The sequence below is a fragment of the Anomaloglossus baeobatrachus genome, chromosome 9, assembly GCF_048569485.1.
Source record: "Anomaloglossus baeobatrachus isolate aAnoBae1 chromosome 9, aAnoBae1.hap1, whole genome shotgun sequence".
NCBI classification, from domain to species: Eukaryota; Metazoa; Chordata; class Amphibia; order Anura; family Aromobatidae; genus Anomaloglossus; species Anomaloglossus baeobatrachus.
The window spans coordinates 108,452,407-108,468,138 of NC_134361.1; the positions used below are offsets into that span (position 1 = coordinate 108,452,407).

Consider the following 15,732-nt stretch of genomic DNA (forward strand, 5'->3'; position numbering starts at 1 on the left):
TCCAGACCTGGTCCTCCAGCCTCCTACCCCTCAACCTATGAAGTTGTGTAACCTGATCAGAAAAACCCTTTAGGCTATGTTCACACACTGCGTTTTTTTTACCTGCGTTTTTGGTCCAATTTTGCTGCAGAACTTTGAGAAATTCTTGTAACCTTTCTGCAGACATTTCCCAGCAAAACCTATGTAAAAAAAAAAAATTAGCTGTGCGCACACTGTTTTTTTTTTCTAAGAAAATTCCTTCAGTAGATTTTCTTTAGAAAAAGAATGAGCATGTCACTTCTTTTTTTCTGCAGATAACTGCGTTATTTCACTCCATTGACTGTAATGTAATTATGAAATAGCGCAGGAATAACGCAGGTAACAAGTGATGTGTTATTCCCGCGTTATTCCCGCGTTATTTCGCGTTTTCGGGGCATAGTGTACATCCCTGCCCTGCGTTTTGCAGGGAAGTGATGTCACTAGGACAGGAAGAGGAAGAAGAGAAAAAAAAGCGTGTGCTCCGCTGTATTTTTACTTCCAGCCGGGTAAGCACACAGCGGCAGCCCGGTATTCTCAGGCTGGGGAGGGCGAGGGCCAGGGTTAATGCCCCCCTCCCGCAGCCGAGAATATTAGCCTGCAGCTGCCCCGGGACTGTCGTATCCATTATGCGACAGTCCCGGCTCTTCCAGATGCCATGATGCAGTGGCAATCCAGGTAATAAGGAGTTAACGGCAACCAATAGCTGCCACTAAGTCCAAGATTAGTGATGGCAGTGTCTGACACGCCGTCACTAATCTGTTAGTGAAAGTAAAGAAACACACACACACACACACACACACACACACACACACACACACACACACACACACACACACACACACACACACACACACACTGAAAAATCCTGTATTTTGAATAAAAGACAAAAAGCCCCTCTTTATCCAGTTGATTAACCCCTCCCAAACACAGCTCCGACGTAATCCACAGCGATGTCCCGCGGCGCTTCCAGCCGCGTGTGACAGCTCCCCACACAGCCTCGGTCAGCGAGCGAGTGCTTAATGCGGCTCCCTGAGCGGGGCTGTGGGTAACTACAGGACATTTCTCACGGCCGGTGATGTGAACGCATTACCGGCCGCAAGAACTGCAGTATGTGTGGGGGGAAACCTCATACATAAAGCTGGACTATCTATCCCTCTATTATCTATCCACCCATCCATCCATCCATCTATCTATTATCTATCTATCTTTCTATTATCTATTTCCCTACATATCTATTATCTATCTATATCTATCGATCTATCTATCTATCTATCTATCTATCTATCGATCTATCTATTCCCATAAATATCTATTTATCTATATCTATTATCTATCATCTATCTCTGTATTATCTATTTTTTTTTTTTTCATTTTCAATGTGCTTTATTGCTGTAAAGGCATTAAAAAACGCAGGGACCAACCTGAAAAAAACCGCACCGAAAACGCACCTGCATTATTGGTGCATTTTTTAACGCAGGTGCGCTAATCCTTCATTCTCAAGAAATTTCTTAAGAAAAATAATTTTTCTAGTGTGAACATAGTTTTACACTGAAACTTGTTCCTTGGACAAGCTATGATTAAACAGTATTAATTAGCTCTGTGTTACTGGAGGGGGAATTCCACTTTCAGGACACTCGCCCGTTTGTCAGTTTTGGGTATGTTTGCGCTTTACATAGGCGGCATGTTAATATCTTCAGGAGCTGTGCCATGCTGTGCCAGTGGGAAGCAAGCACTCGCTGCCAGGTTCTCCCACTCATTTTAGCTGATTTCCATGGGCTCGTGTGTGTGTGTGTGTGTGTGTGTGTGTATCAGGAATAAAAAAAAAAAAAGTATTCCGATGCAGACAACCCTTTCTCAATGTTATTTTTTTCCACCCTAAGGTATTGAATTGTAATTGAGTTCTCGTGCTACCGTAGTTCTGCTCCTGTGGTGTAGAATTGTACAGTAATCTGGTTTCCTACTAGAAAACCTTCTATAAGACTCTTCTTATAAAGCAAGAGGAGGCAATAGTACACTTTTGTGTCTGCATTTTTTTGGGGTGCTCTGCTCTCAAGGAAGATGCTGATACATTTAGAGATATTGTAGGTTATTGGATGTCCATTATCACTGTAAAGAAATGTGCTATGTAGTCATTAGATCGCCCTATCTTTTATCAATGATTACAACATACTATTATTTGTGTTTTATCAGATCTTATCCAATGTACAAACGAAATGAATGTTAACATACCGCAGCTGGCCGATACGCTCTTTGAAAGGACTGCCAATGGTAGCTGGGTGGTAGTCTTCAAAGCCCTGATCACAACGCATCACCTTATGATGTATGGTAATGAGGTAAGATCACACTACTTATTAGGCCATAGCTGCATTGAAGCAATGAATCAAAATATATTATATTTATGACTTTATTATTGGTTGCCCATCCTTATGATTGGTCATGAATGAGTGTCAGATCGGTAGGGGGTCCCAACACCCCTTTTTTCTGCAGGTCTTGTGATGACCAGATGTACACTTTGTATAGGAATATAAAATTAATGCTTTGCACGCTGTATATTGGCTGTTCGCGGGTGCTGCTACTCCATGAAAATGATTGGGAGTTTGGCTGCAGCCCCGGGGAATGGGCACTGCAGTGTACGGAGCCTTGCTGTCACCACTCTGTACACTGTGTACATTCAGTCTCCACAGGAGACGGTAACAGCTGATCAATGGGGGTGCTGGGTGTTGGTTCACCACCAATCTGATAATAAAGATAAGCCATCAGTATCATCGTTTAGGCTATCCCTTTAAGCAAGAACAATAGCATAAAGAACTAAGAATTTCTTTCATTTTATCACAAATATTAAGTGAAAAATAATAACTTTCTTATTAAACAAGCAATACTTTGGGTCTGGTGGGCATCTTCTGTGGTCATTCACTGTATCAATAAGTCCCACGTGACTTCTACTAGTATAACAAATAAAAGAGATCGGTGATCCAGATGTGTAACACAATAAGATGGGGCCCATTGAGGTGTATTTGGACTTGAGTGTCTTTCTGTGACCCGTGGTTTTGCTGTCTGTCCCTCCATCACTTGCATGGGACGTGGGCTGCTCCATACACCAATCTGTGCGAAATCCAACATGCATTATTATGGCTGAATGTTCAGTTATTAGTCATTTTTCAGCAGATGCCTTGGGAAATCTTTATTTTTATTTAAAACTTTTGTTTCAGAGATTTACTTATGTTTTTTTTTTGTTTGTTTTTTTATAACTTTATTTTTTTTTTTCCTTTTTTAAGCGCTTCATTCAGTATCTTGCATCCAGAAATACATTATTCAACCTCAACAACTTCTTAGATAAAGGTGCTATGCAAGGTAAATAAACCGTATCTTAAACCATTTAATACATCATTTGTCAGCATCTTTTATAAAGCATAGACCGCAGCAAACGCTTAGTATATATATTACAGAAATGTTTTCTCCTCACTTATCAGTCATGTCTTCTTTCCTTGCAATAACTATTAATTTTCAAAAATTCTTCATCTGTCCACAATTTTCTGTTTTCTTGAGGATCAAATTACAACTATTGCATGTACGGGTCTATGAAGAAAGGTGGCAGGGACACTGATGAGTCTTGTAGTGCAGAGGGGAAAAATTGCTAAAATACAGGATACAACTCCTATAATAGAGAGGAATGGTGATGTAGTGCATTATTCAGAAAGGACAGATACTCTTTAATGTCCCTTTTATTGGGGTCTTTTCCCTGCTTTTTGTTTCCTTTTATGATCATGAAATGAACAGATCAATGTTATCTTGGTTTTAAACCTTTTTTTCTACCATCTTCTAGGGTATGATATGTCAACCTTCATTAGGCGCTACAGCAGGTATCTCAATGAAAAAGCACTTTCCTACAGACTCGTGGCAGTGGACTTCACCAAAATGAAGAGAGGGTATGTAAAACAAGGGCACAAATTGCGTTTGAGTGTTATTTCTTTTTATATTTTTTTGAACTTATATTTCTGACCATATTTTAGGATAGACGGGGTCATGAGAACTATGGCTACAGAAAAGTTATTAAAAACTCTTCCTATCATTCAGAATCAACTAGATGCTCTACTAGATTTCGATGTAAGTACATGATTGCTTTGTGACTATAATGTTGCGTTTTATTTTTTTCTCCCTCTAACTGTTTTCTGTATATTTTATATATTTTATTGTAGGCAAACCCAAATGAATTAACTAATGGTGTTATAAATACTGGCTTCATGCTGCTGTTCAAAGACTCCATTCGATTATTTGCTGCCTACAATGAAGGAGTTATTAATTTGTTAGGTACGTCATTTCTGTAATATCTGTCCATGGTTTGGTCTCATCAGTGGCGTAATAAAATAGTTTGATGAGCCACAGTGCAAAGTTTGGGCTTGGGGCCCTTCCTTTTTCCGCATGTTGGTCAGATGTATGGCCCATTATAGAATTTGAATCCTATAAACCCATATGAGTTGTCCCTCCACCTTCATTATGTAGTAATGTCCCCAACCTGGGCCATTTCCCGGTATATATGTCCGTACCCTGGGCCCCTACCTGGTATATAGAATCTCACCTTCCTTTGCTCCCACTTTGTGCGGCGTTCTACCTGGCCTGCAGCTGACATCAGAGTGCGTGCCATGGCATGATTTCCCCCCCCCCCCCCCCCCCCCCCGCAGTCACGGTACCGCCAACGTCTGCTACCAGCCGGTAGTGTGTGTTGCAGTGCAAGGACCCGACAGGTCTCTGTTCCGCAATGCATTTCAGCTGGTTGTGTGCCCTTGGACACACATCCAGCTTAAGTATGCACTGGGTTCAGCGGGTACCTGAGGAAAATTATAGCTTACAAAATAAGGCAATGCAATTTTTTTTTTTTTTTTTGTGCAGAAAGAGTTTTTAACAGTAGCCAAAAGTTTAAGAAGAAAAAATATATATATTCTGTAATTACACCAATCTGAAGAATAAAGCCATCTAATCACTTAGACCACATGGTGAACAGCGAGAAAATATAAATAGACCAATTCTTAACCTGTTGTTTTTTATTAATCCTCCCAAACATCACAGTAAGGCTTGGCTCATGTTTTATCCTGCTTTCTACGCTGAGTACTTACATTGGGTTTACGTGTGAATCTCTGGAGTACATAATTCGGATAATGTCACTGATAGAAGCTTCCCTATAATGAAGGCAATGGAGACATTGTGGACTGTCTCTGGATTATGATCCGGCGGTATCTATCTTTTTAAGCGTGTATAAAAGCATGGTGGGATACGGATTTGTGCACCTGTTAAAAGGACATGGCTGAACAGAGGCCAGACTGAGTCATGAGTGTCCCTGTTGCCTCATTATAGTGAATGGATCCTTAAGGGGTTTCATCTGAATAATTTGGATACTTTAGATCAAAACCCCTGATGTAAGTGTTTGGCATAGAACACAAGATAAATGTGATCCAAAATGTTATGTAAAATGTTCCCAATAAAAGCTTCAACTCAATGCACCAAAAAAGTTAACTCCGCACGCAGGTCCATCATCTGTAAGGTGTGATATTATGGGCTTCCACGTTACTATAATGCGAAGGCTCTGGAAAAGTGCTATTGCTCCCCTCGCTTAAAGGGAACCAATCATCAGGATTTTCTTATATAACCTAAGGCCAGTGCTATACTGGCACTATCAGGCTGATTCTCTACATACCATTAGTGGTCAGCTCCGATGTATAGGTTTTGAAATCTAAAAAAGTAAAGTTTATAAAATGAGCTGCTTGTTGAGTGACAGTTGCACTGGAGCAGATAATATATTCATAGTTATCCCCTCCCCCTGTTTGTATAATGCTTATGCTACTTCAAATTATTCACTTTGTCTGTGGAAGGACCTGTGTGACGTCATACCCATGTGACCAGAAGGGGCGGGGCCTCAACCACCAAAGCTGGATACCAGGTCACATGGGTATGACCTCACACAGGTCCTTCCACAGATCTGAGGGGGAGGGGATAACTGTGAATATATATTATCTGCTCCAGTGCAACTGTCACTCAACAAGCCGCTCATTTTATAAACTTTTACTTTCTTTGTCGCTCCATTGGGAGACCCAGACAATTGAGACAATTGGGTGTATAGGCTATGCCTCCGGAGGCCGCACAAATTATTACACTAAAAGTGTAAAGCCCCTCCCCTTCTGCCTATACACCCCCCGTGCTCCCACGGGCTCCTCAGTTTTTTTGCTTTGTGCGAAGGAGGTCAGACATGCACGCACAGCTCCACAGATTGGTCAGCAGCAGCTGCTGACCAATGTCGGATGGAAGAAAAGTGGGCTCATATAGGGCCCCCAGCATGCTCCCTTCTCACCCCACTCTTGTCGGCGGTGTTGTTAAGGTTGAGGTATCCATTGCGGGTACGGAGGCTGGAGCCCACATGCTGTTTTCCTTCCCCATCCCCCTTAGGGCTCTGGGTGAAGTGGGATCCTATCGGTCTCCAGGCACTGAGACCGTGCTTCATCCACAACTCCAGAGGAGCCTGCTGGATAGGAGCCGGGTATCGTTCAGGGACATGGCCCTGCTACTTGGAGGTACTCTGTGTCCCCGTAGGGACCGCGCACAGCAACACTCCAGCATTGCTGGGTGTGCTAGTGCACCGGGGACCGCGGCGCTGACCGGGTTAAATGTGCCATTACACACTCAGCATCGCTGAGTGTGTTTTGTGTATGGGGACTACCGCGCTGACCGCCGCTGCCATGGTTAACACTGCGGCGCGGCTGGGACTTGTAGTGCGCCGGGGACTTCCGCGCCGGCCGCGCTTATACGGCGGCCGCGCTTATTACTCGAGTCCCCGGCTTTTGCGGCCTAGTCTTTTTTCCTCCCGCCCCCAGCCCTGACAGGCAGGGGAAGGGCGGGACGCTGTACAGACGAGCAGCAATGAGGGCTGGAGCATGCTTTGCATACTCCATCCCCCTCACTGTGCACAGTGGGGCACCAGTTCCCGCACTTTCTGGGTCACGCCCACGGCTCCCTCCTCTCCTCAGGACGCCGGCAGCTATTCCTGTCAGCTCCTCGGACGCTGCAGAGGGGGACAAATTCTGGGAGACCCAGGCAGGGATTCTGGTGGCCTCACAACCGCTTTAAGCGGGTGGTAAGCAGCACCTGTGGTGCTAGCCCCATTGTGCAGAAGTGTAATTATAAATTATATGTTTATGGTATATACTTTACACTGTATGGTGCACAGTTGATTCTGGCTATATACCCTATTGTGTTGCTCAGGGAAGACAATAGCATGGCGCCCACAAAAGGCAGGGGTGCCAAAACACAGGCTTACTATGCTGCCTGCGCCGCATGTACGACGCCGCTACCGGCAGGTTCCACTGACCCTTATTGTGTGCTCTGCTCGGCCCCTGCTGCACTTACTCAGCCGGAGCCTCTGCTAAGAGGGGCCCAGGGGGAGCCACCTGCTGACACTATCCAGGTGACAGGGACGGAGTTTGCAGTCTTTACGGATAAACTCTCTGAAACTATGGCTAAGATACTAGAAGCCTTGCAGTCCAGACCGGTATCTCAGCACAGGGACACTGTTGAATCATTGTTCCCTGGCCCCCCTCAGTTGGACCAACAATGTCCCCCCGGGGTATCTCATAGATCCCAGGCTGGGGGCTCTGACACGGACCCCAGCCCCAGACCGATTAAGCGAGCTCGCTTGGAAATTCCCTCGACATCATCATATTGTTCAGGGTCTCAGCGGGGGGAATCTCTGGTTGATGACGCGGAGACAGCTGATCAGGATTCTGATCCTGAGGCCGCTCTCAATCTAAATACTCCGGACGGGGACGCCATAGTGAACGATCTTATTGCGTCCATCAATCAAATGTTGGATATTTCTCCCTCAGCTCCTCCGGTGGAGGAGTCAGCTTCTCAGCAGGAGAAATTCCGTTTCAGGTTTTCCAAGCGTACACCGAGTATGTTTCTGGACCACTCTGATTTCAGAGAGGCAGTCCAGATTCACCATGATTGTCCAGATAAGCGTTTTTCTAAGCGCCTTAAGGATACACGTTATCCCTTTCCCCCTGACGTGGTCAAAGGTTGGACTCAGTGTCCCAAGGTGGATCCTCCAATCTCCAGACTGGCGGCTAGATCCATACTTGCAGTGGAAGATGGGGCTTCACTCAAAGATGCCACTGACAGGCAGATGGAGCTCTGGTTGAAATCCATCTATGAAGCTATCGGCGCTTCTTTTGCCCCAGCATTCGCAGCCGTATGGGCGCTACAAGCTATATCAGCAGGTCAAGCGCAAATTGACGCAGCCACACGCACTTCCGCGCCGCAGGTGGCGTCCATAACCACTCAGACGTCGGCATTTGCGTCTTACGCTATTAATGCTGTCCTGGACTCTGCGAGCCGTACGGCGGTTGCATCCGCCAATTCGGTGGTACTCCGCAGGGCCTTGTGGCTACGGGAATGGAAGGCAGATTCTGCTTCCAAAAAGCGCTTAACCAGTTTGCCAATTTCTGGCGAGCGTTTGGATGAAATCATCAAACAATCCAAGGGAAAGGATACATCCTTACCCCAGCCCAAACCGAACATTCCCCAACAGAGGAGGGGGCAGCCGAGGTTTCGGTCCTTTCGGGGCGCGGGCAGGTCCCAATTCTCCTCGTCCAAAAGGCCTCAGAAAGATCAAAGGAACTCTGATTCATGGCGGTCTAAGTCACGTCCTAAAAAGACCACCGGAGGTGCCGCTACCAAAGCGGCTTCCTCATGACTTTCGGCCTCCTCAATCCGCATCCTCGGTCGGTGGCAGGCTCTCCCGCTTTTGCGACACCTGGCTGCCACGGGTAAAAGACCGTTGGGTGAGAGACATTCTGTCTCACGGTTACAAGATAGAGTTCACCTCTCGTCCCCCGACTCGATTCTTCAGGTCATCCCCGCCTCCCGAGCGAGCCGTGGCTCTTCTGCAGGCGCTGAGCACTCTGAAGGCAGAAGGAGTGGTGGTCCCTGTTCCTCTTCAGCAACAGGGTCACGGTTTTTACTCCAACCTGTTTGTGGTCCCAAAGAAGGACGGGTCTTTCCGTCCTGTCCTGGACCTGAAACTGCTCAACAAACGCGTAAGGACCAGGCGGTTCCGGATGGAATCCCTCTGCTCCGTCATCGCCTCAATGTCCCAAGGAGATTTCCTTGCATCGATCGATCGATATCAAAGATGCTTATCTCCACGTACCGATTGCTCCAGAGCACCAGCGCTTCTTGCGCTTCGCCATAGGAGACGAACACCTGCAGTTCGTGGCACTGCCGTTCGGCCTGGCAACAGCCCCACGGGTTTTCACCAAGGTTATGGCTACTGTAGTAGCGGTCCTCCACTCTCGGGGTCACTCGGTGATCCCTTACTTGGACGATCTGCTGATCAAGGCACCCTCTCAAGAGGCATGCCAACACAGCCTCGACGCTACTCTGGAGACTCTCCAGAGTTTCGGGTGGCTCATCAATTTTCCAAAGTCAAATCTGACACCGGCCCAATCGCTGACATATCTTGGCATGGAGTTTCATACCCTCTCAGCGATAGTGAAGCTTCCGCTGATCAAGCAGCGTTCACTACAGAAAGGGGTACAATCTCTCCTTCAAGGTCAGGCACACCCCTTGAGGCGCCTCATGCACTTCCTGGGGAAGATGGTGGCAGCAATGGAGGCAGTCCCTTTCGCGCAGTTTCACCTGCGTCCTCTTCAATGGGACATCCTACGCAAATGGGACAGGAAGCCGACGTCCTTCGACAGGAACGTCTCTCTCTCTCAGGCGACCAAAGCTTCCCTTCGGTGGTGGCTTCTTCCCACTTCATTATCGAAGGGGAAATCCTTCCTGCCCCCATCCTGGGAGGTGGTCACGACGGACGCGAGTCTGTCAGGGTGGGGAGCGGTTTTTCTCCACCACAGGGCTCAGGGTACGTGGACCCAGCAAGAGTCCTCACTTCAGATCAATGTTCTGGAAATACGGGCAGTGTACCTTGCCCTGAAAGCGTTCCAGCAGTGGCTGGAAGGCAAGCAGATCCGAATTCAGTCGGACAATTCCACAGCGGTGGCATACATCAACCACCAAGGCGGCACACGCAGTCGGCAAGCCTTCCAGGAAGTCCGGCGGATTTTGCTGTGGGTGGAAGCCACGGCTTCCACCATCTCTGCAGTTCACATCCCAGGCGTGGAAAACTGGGAAGCAGATTATCTCAGTCGCCAGGGCATGGACGCAGGGGAATGGTCCCTTCACCCGGACGTGTTTCAGGAGATCTGTTGCCGCTGGGGGGTGCCGGACGTCGACCTCATGGCGTCCCGGCACAACAACAAGGTACCGACGTTCATGGCACGGTCTCAAGATCCCAGAGCTATGGCGGCAGACGCCTTAGTTCAGGATTGGTCGCAGTTTCAGCTCCCTTATGTGTTTCCTCCGCTGGCACTGTTGCCCAGAGTGTTACGCAAGATCAGGGCCGACTGCCGCCGCGTCATCCTCGTCGCTCCAGACTGGCCGAGGAGGTCGTGGTACCCGGATCTGTGGCATCTCACGGTCGGCCAACCGTGGGCACTACCAGACCGACCAGACTTGCTATCTCAAGGGCCGTTTTTCCATCTGAATTCTGCGGCCCTCAACCTGACTGTGTGGCCATTGAGTCCTGGATCCTAGCGTCTTCAGGGTTATCTCAAGAGGTCATTGCCACTATGAGACAGGCTAGGAAACCAATGTCCGCCAAGATCTACCACAGGACATGGAAAATTTTCCTGTCATGGTGCTCTGCTCAGGGTTTTTCTCCCTGGCCTTTTGCCTTGCCCACTTTTCTGTCCTTCCTTCAATCTGGACTGGAAAAGGGTTTGTCGCTCGGCTCCCTTAAGGGACAAGTCTCAGCGCTCTGTGTTTTTTCAAAAGTGCCTAGCCAGACTTCCACAGGTACGCACGTTCCTGCAGGGGGTTTGTCACATCGTTCCTCCTTACAAGCGGCCGTTATAACCCTGGGATCTGAACAGGGTGCTGATAGTTCTTCAGAAACCACCATTCGAGCCAATGAGGGATATTTCTCTCTCACGCCTTTCGCAGAAAGTGGTTTTCCTAGTAGCAGTCACTTCTCTTCGGAGAGTGTCTGAGCTAGCAGCGTTGTCGTGCAAGGCCCCTTTCCTGGTGTTTCACCAGGACAAGGTGGTTCTGCGTCCGGTTCCGGAATTTCTCCCCAAGGTAGTATCGCCCTTTCATCTCAATCAGGATATCTCCTTACCCTCTTTTTGTCCTCATCCAGTTCACCAATGTGAAAAGGATCTGCAATTGTTAGATCTGGTGAGAGCACTCAGACTCTACATTTCTCGTACGGCGCCCCTGCGCCGCTCGGATGCACTCTTTGTCCTTGTCGCTGGCCAGCGTAAAGGGTCACAGGCTTCCAAATCAACCCTGGCTCGGTGGATCAAGGAGCCAATTCTCGAAGCTTACCGTTCTGCTGGGCTTCCGGTTCCCTCAGGGCTGAAGGCCCACTCTACCAGAGCCGTGGGCGCGTCCTGGGCTTTGAGGCACCAGGCTACGGCTCAGCAGGTGTGTCAGGCGGCTACCTGGTCGAGCCTGCACACTTTCACGAAACACTATCAGGTGCATACCTATGCTTCGGCGGATGCCAGCCTAGGTAGACGAGTCCTTCAGGCGGCGGTTGCCCACCTGTAGGAAGGGGCCGTTTTACGGCTCTCTTACGAGGTATTATTTTACCCACCCAGGGACTGCTTTTGGACGTCCCAATTGTCTGGGTCTCCCAATGGAGCGACAAAGAAGAAGGGAATTTTGTTTACTTACCGTAAATTCCTTTTCTTCTAGCTCCAATTGGGAGACCCAGCACCCGCCCCTGTTTTTTTGTGTACACATGTTGTTCATGTTGAATGGTTTCAGTTCTCCGATATTCCTTCGGATTGAATTTACTTTAAACCAGTTTATAATTTTTTTCCTCCTTCTTGCTTTTGCACCAAAACTGAGGAGCCCGTGGGAGCACGGGGGGTGTATAGGCAGAAGGGGAGGGGCTTTACACTTTTAGTGTAATACTTTGTGCCAGGGCTGTGGAGTCGGTAAGCCAAACCTTCGACTCCGACTCCGACTCCTCAAATTCTCTTGCACCGACTCCGACTCCGGCTCCGACTCCGACTCCGACTCCGACTCCTACATATATTGCTTATAGTTAGGTGAAAAATTTATTGTAGTACATGAATATTTGTATGTGAACATTAGACATTTAATTGTTTTTATGATACAATAATCAAGATATTTGGATAGAACATAAAATATATTTATTGGATACAACTTTAGAACACAAAAAACTGTAATAAATTGTAAATATGTAATACACTATGTAATATACAGTAGATTACATATATATCTTGTGTGTGTATATACACTGTGTATATATATATATAATATTACATATTTACAATTTATTAGTTTTTTGTGTTCTAAAGTTGTATCCAATAAATATTTTATGTTCTATCCAAATATCTTGATTATTGTATCATAAAAACAATTAAATGTCTGATGTTCACATTATACTACAATAAATTTTTCACTTAAATATAAGCATTATACTAAATGTTATTATTTAGTAAAATATTCAGCACATTCTGCATTGCACTCCTGTCCCCAATTTATTATATATTTTAGGAGTCGGAGTCGGTGCATTTTATACCGACTCCAACTCCGACTCCGACTCCACCAAAATGAGCTCCGACTCCGACTCCGACTCCACGACTCCGACTCCGACTCCACAGCCCTGCTTTGTGCGGCCTCCGGAGGCATAGCCTATACACCCAATTGTCTCAATTGTCTGGGTCTCCCAATTGGAGCTAGAAGAAAAGGAATTTACGGTAAGTAAACAAAATTCCCTTTTTCTTTTTAGATTTCAAAACCTAAACATCCGAGCTGCCCACTAATAGTATGTACAGACTGTGCCTGATGGTGCCAGTACAGCACTGGCTTTAGCTTATATACAAAAATCCTGGTGATTGGTTCCCTTTAACCCCTTAAATTCAATCTTATCAAAATATAACATTAATCCACCCATAAATTAATCATAAATAAAATAAATACAAAGCGATCAACCTGATCAACCTATCGCATGACCTCTGAAAATATACAAATAAATAATTTAAAAGGAACCTGTCAGGAAATATGTGTTCTAACCTAGTAGCAGGGTGATGTATGGCCTAGTAACCCCTTCCTACCCATCCCTGCGTTGTAATTGTGTGTAATGTGAATGTATAAAAATATGTTTTATTACTGACACGTACCCTATGTAAATGAGCAGGGGCTCTAGCCCCATGGACGTCGCATCGCTGTGTGGGCATTTGCATGGTTTCCGTGGTATCATGCCCCTATGGGCGTGATACTATGGATTTACATCTGCGACGTCACTGTCGTTCCTTGAGATCCCGCGCGTGCGCACTTACCATTCCCGCAGCCTTGCTATCCAGGTGTTTGCTTCTCGTCTTCAGACATCCTCTGCACATGCTCAGAAGACTCCTGCGGTTTCTGTCATGCGCAGCGCACGCCTGAAGCCGAGAAGCACGCATCCGGATAACAAGGCTGTGTGAATGGTAAGTGCGCACGCGCGGGATCTCATGGAGCGACATTGACACCACTCATGTAAATCTATGGTATCACGCCCACAGGGGCGTGATATCACGGAAGACATGCAAACGCCCACGGGGTGATGTGATGCCCAGGGGACTAGACTCTCTGATCATTTACATAGGGTAAACATAAGTAATAAAACACATTTTCATACATTCACACTACACAATATTACAACACAGGGATGGGTAGGAAGGGGTTACTAGGCCACACATCACACTGCTACTAGGTTAGAACACATAAATTACCTGACAGGTTCCCTTTAACTCACTGTGGAAGAATTCAAGCCCTCACACAGCTCCATCCATGGGGAATAAATGGAAGAAAAGTTGCTGGTCTTAGAAAATTGTAACATGATTTTTAATTTTTTCTTGTTTTAGGCTTTGGGGGACATGGCACCACGGGTTTAAACACTTATATTAGCATACCTCCCAACCGTCCCTGATACAGCGGGACTATCACGCTTTGCATTGTTTGTCCCGTTGCCACGGGCGGGACAGCCGTATCCCGGGCTCTGCCCACCCACTCTCTCCCCGCCTCACTGCTTTTCCCTCCTAACACGTGACGTGGCATAACAGAGAGGAGCGCGCTGCCCGAAACTAGTCTCTGTCTGCTCTGTGCTGCTGCTAAGGTATGTAAACTGAATCTCCCCAGCGCTGATTCCCCTCCAACCCCCCCCCCCCTTCCCCGGCCGGAGCCTCTCTGTGCGGTCGGCCGGCCGCCTCTCTGTGCGGCCGGCCGGCTGCCTGCGTCTCCGTGCTGGAGGCCGGCCGGCTGCCTGCGTCTCCGTGCTGGAGGCCCGCCGGCTGCCTGCGTCTCCGTGCTGGAGGCCCGCCGGCTGCCTGCCTCTCCGTGCTGGAGGCCCGCCGGCTGCCTGCCTCTCCGTGCTGGAGGCCCGCCGGCTGCCTGCCTCTCCGTGCTGGAGGCCCGCCGGCTGCCTGCGTGTCCATGCTGAATGGGTGTGGATGGGGAGTGGATATGGGCGTGACTGTGAAATGGGTGTGGTTAGGGGGCGTGGCCTAAAAATTTGCAGCGGCGCGCTTTGTCCCTCTTTTCCTTCTTTAAAAGTTGGGAGGTATGTATTAGGTAGATAAAAATTTAGTTCTGCTTATGTATTTCCTCCCCCTCCCCTTAATCTATACGGTGTTGTGGATGTCACTTGTTTCCATGATGTCCTGCCCTGCGGATATTACAATTCTCCGGTCACCCATGCGCCACTTTTGCCAGTCGCAGTGGAGTGTTCATGTCACCGCATTCATTCAAGGCTATTAAGGGTGACACCTGTGGACATCCAAAGACGTCCTGTATATTACTCTACATCCCAGTTCCTTCTCTGGGGTAAAATTCTACTTTGGGTTCTCTTCTTTCTGCCACAAAGGAATTTGTCAGGTTTCTCTTCTGGGAAAGTCTCATGTTCTTGCTCTGGCCTCGGCCTAAGGATGGGCAAGGAAGACAGTTTTCTCAGCCAAGGTGCACTGGATATTAGAAGGCTTTGGTTATCTCCTCTTCCAATCCCCCACCCCCTCGCCAATTGTGATCAGTGGAGTTCTCTCACTGAGCATTAAGTACATGTCCCAACTTGACGTGCTCTTACCCCACGCTCTCCAGTGGGTCGTTGTGGAGGACATTGCAGTGATCCTTATAGCTCTAGTCTAGCTTTTATGTTTTCAAGTAATTTTAAACACATAACTGTAAAAACAAAGCCCAAAAAACAATGGCAGAAATGTTTTTTTTCTTCGGCGCTCCATTGGGAGACCCAGACGATTGGGGTGTATAGCACTGCCTCCGGAGGCCACACAAAGCATTACACTAAAAAGTGTAAGGCCCCTCCCCTTCTGGCTATACACCCCCAGTGGGATCACTGGCTCACCAGTTTTCTGTTTTCTGCTTTGTGCGAAGGAGGTCAGACATCCACGCATAGCTCCACTGTTTAGTCAGCAGTAGCTGCTGACTATATCGGATGGAAGAAAAGAGGGCCCATATGGGGCCCCCAGCATGCTCCCTTCTTACCCCACTTGTGGTTTGTAAGGTTGAGGTACCCATTGCGGGTACAGAGGCTGCAGCCCACATGCTGTTTTCCTTCCCCATCCCCCTGAGGGGCTCTGAGGAAGT

At 47.5% G+C, this 15,732-nt stretch overlaps 1 protein-coding gene across 4 annotated transcripts in view; it reads left to right on the forward strand.

Moving 5' to 3' along the window:
• LOC142251276 (phosphatidylinositol-binding clathrin assembly protein-like) overlaps nt 1-15,732 on the forward strand; it is a 134,937-nt gene that overhangs the window by 6,926 nt on the left and 112,279 nt on the right. For all 4 annotated transcript variants that reach the window (XM_075323919.1, XM_075323921.1, XM_075323920.1 and 1 more), the window contains exons 2-6: nt 2,209-2,351; nt 3,294-3,369; nt 3,842-3,944; nt 4,029-4,122; nt 4,215-4,326. In XM_075323919.1, coding sequence (XP_075180034.1) covers nt 2,209-2,351; nt 3,294-3,369; nt 3,842-3,944; nt 4,029-4,122; nt 4,215-4,326 — 528 coding nt within the window. The remainder of the gene's footprint in view (nt 1-2,208; nt 2,352-3,293; nt 3,370-3,841; nt 3,945-4,028; nt 4,123-4,214; nt 4,327-15,732) is intronic.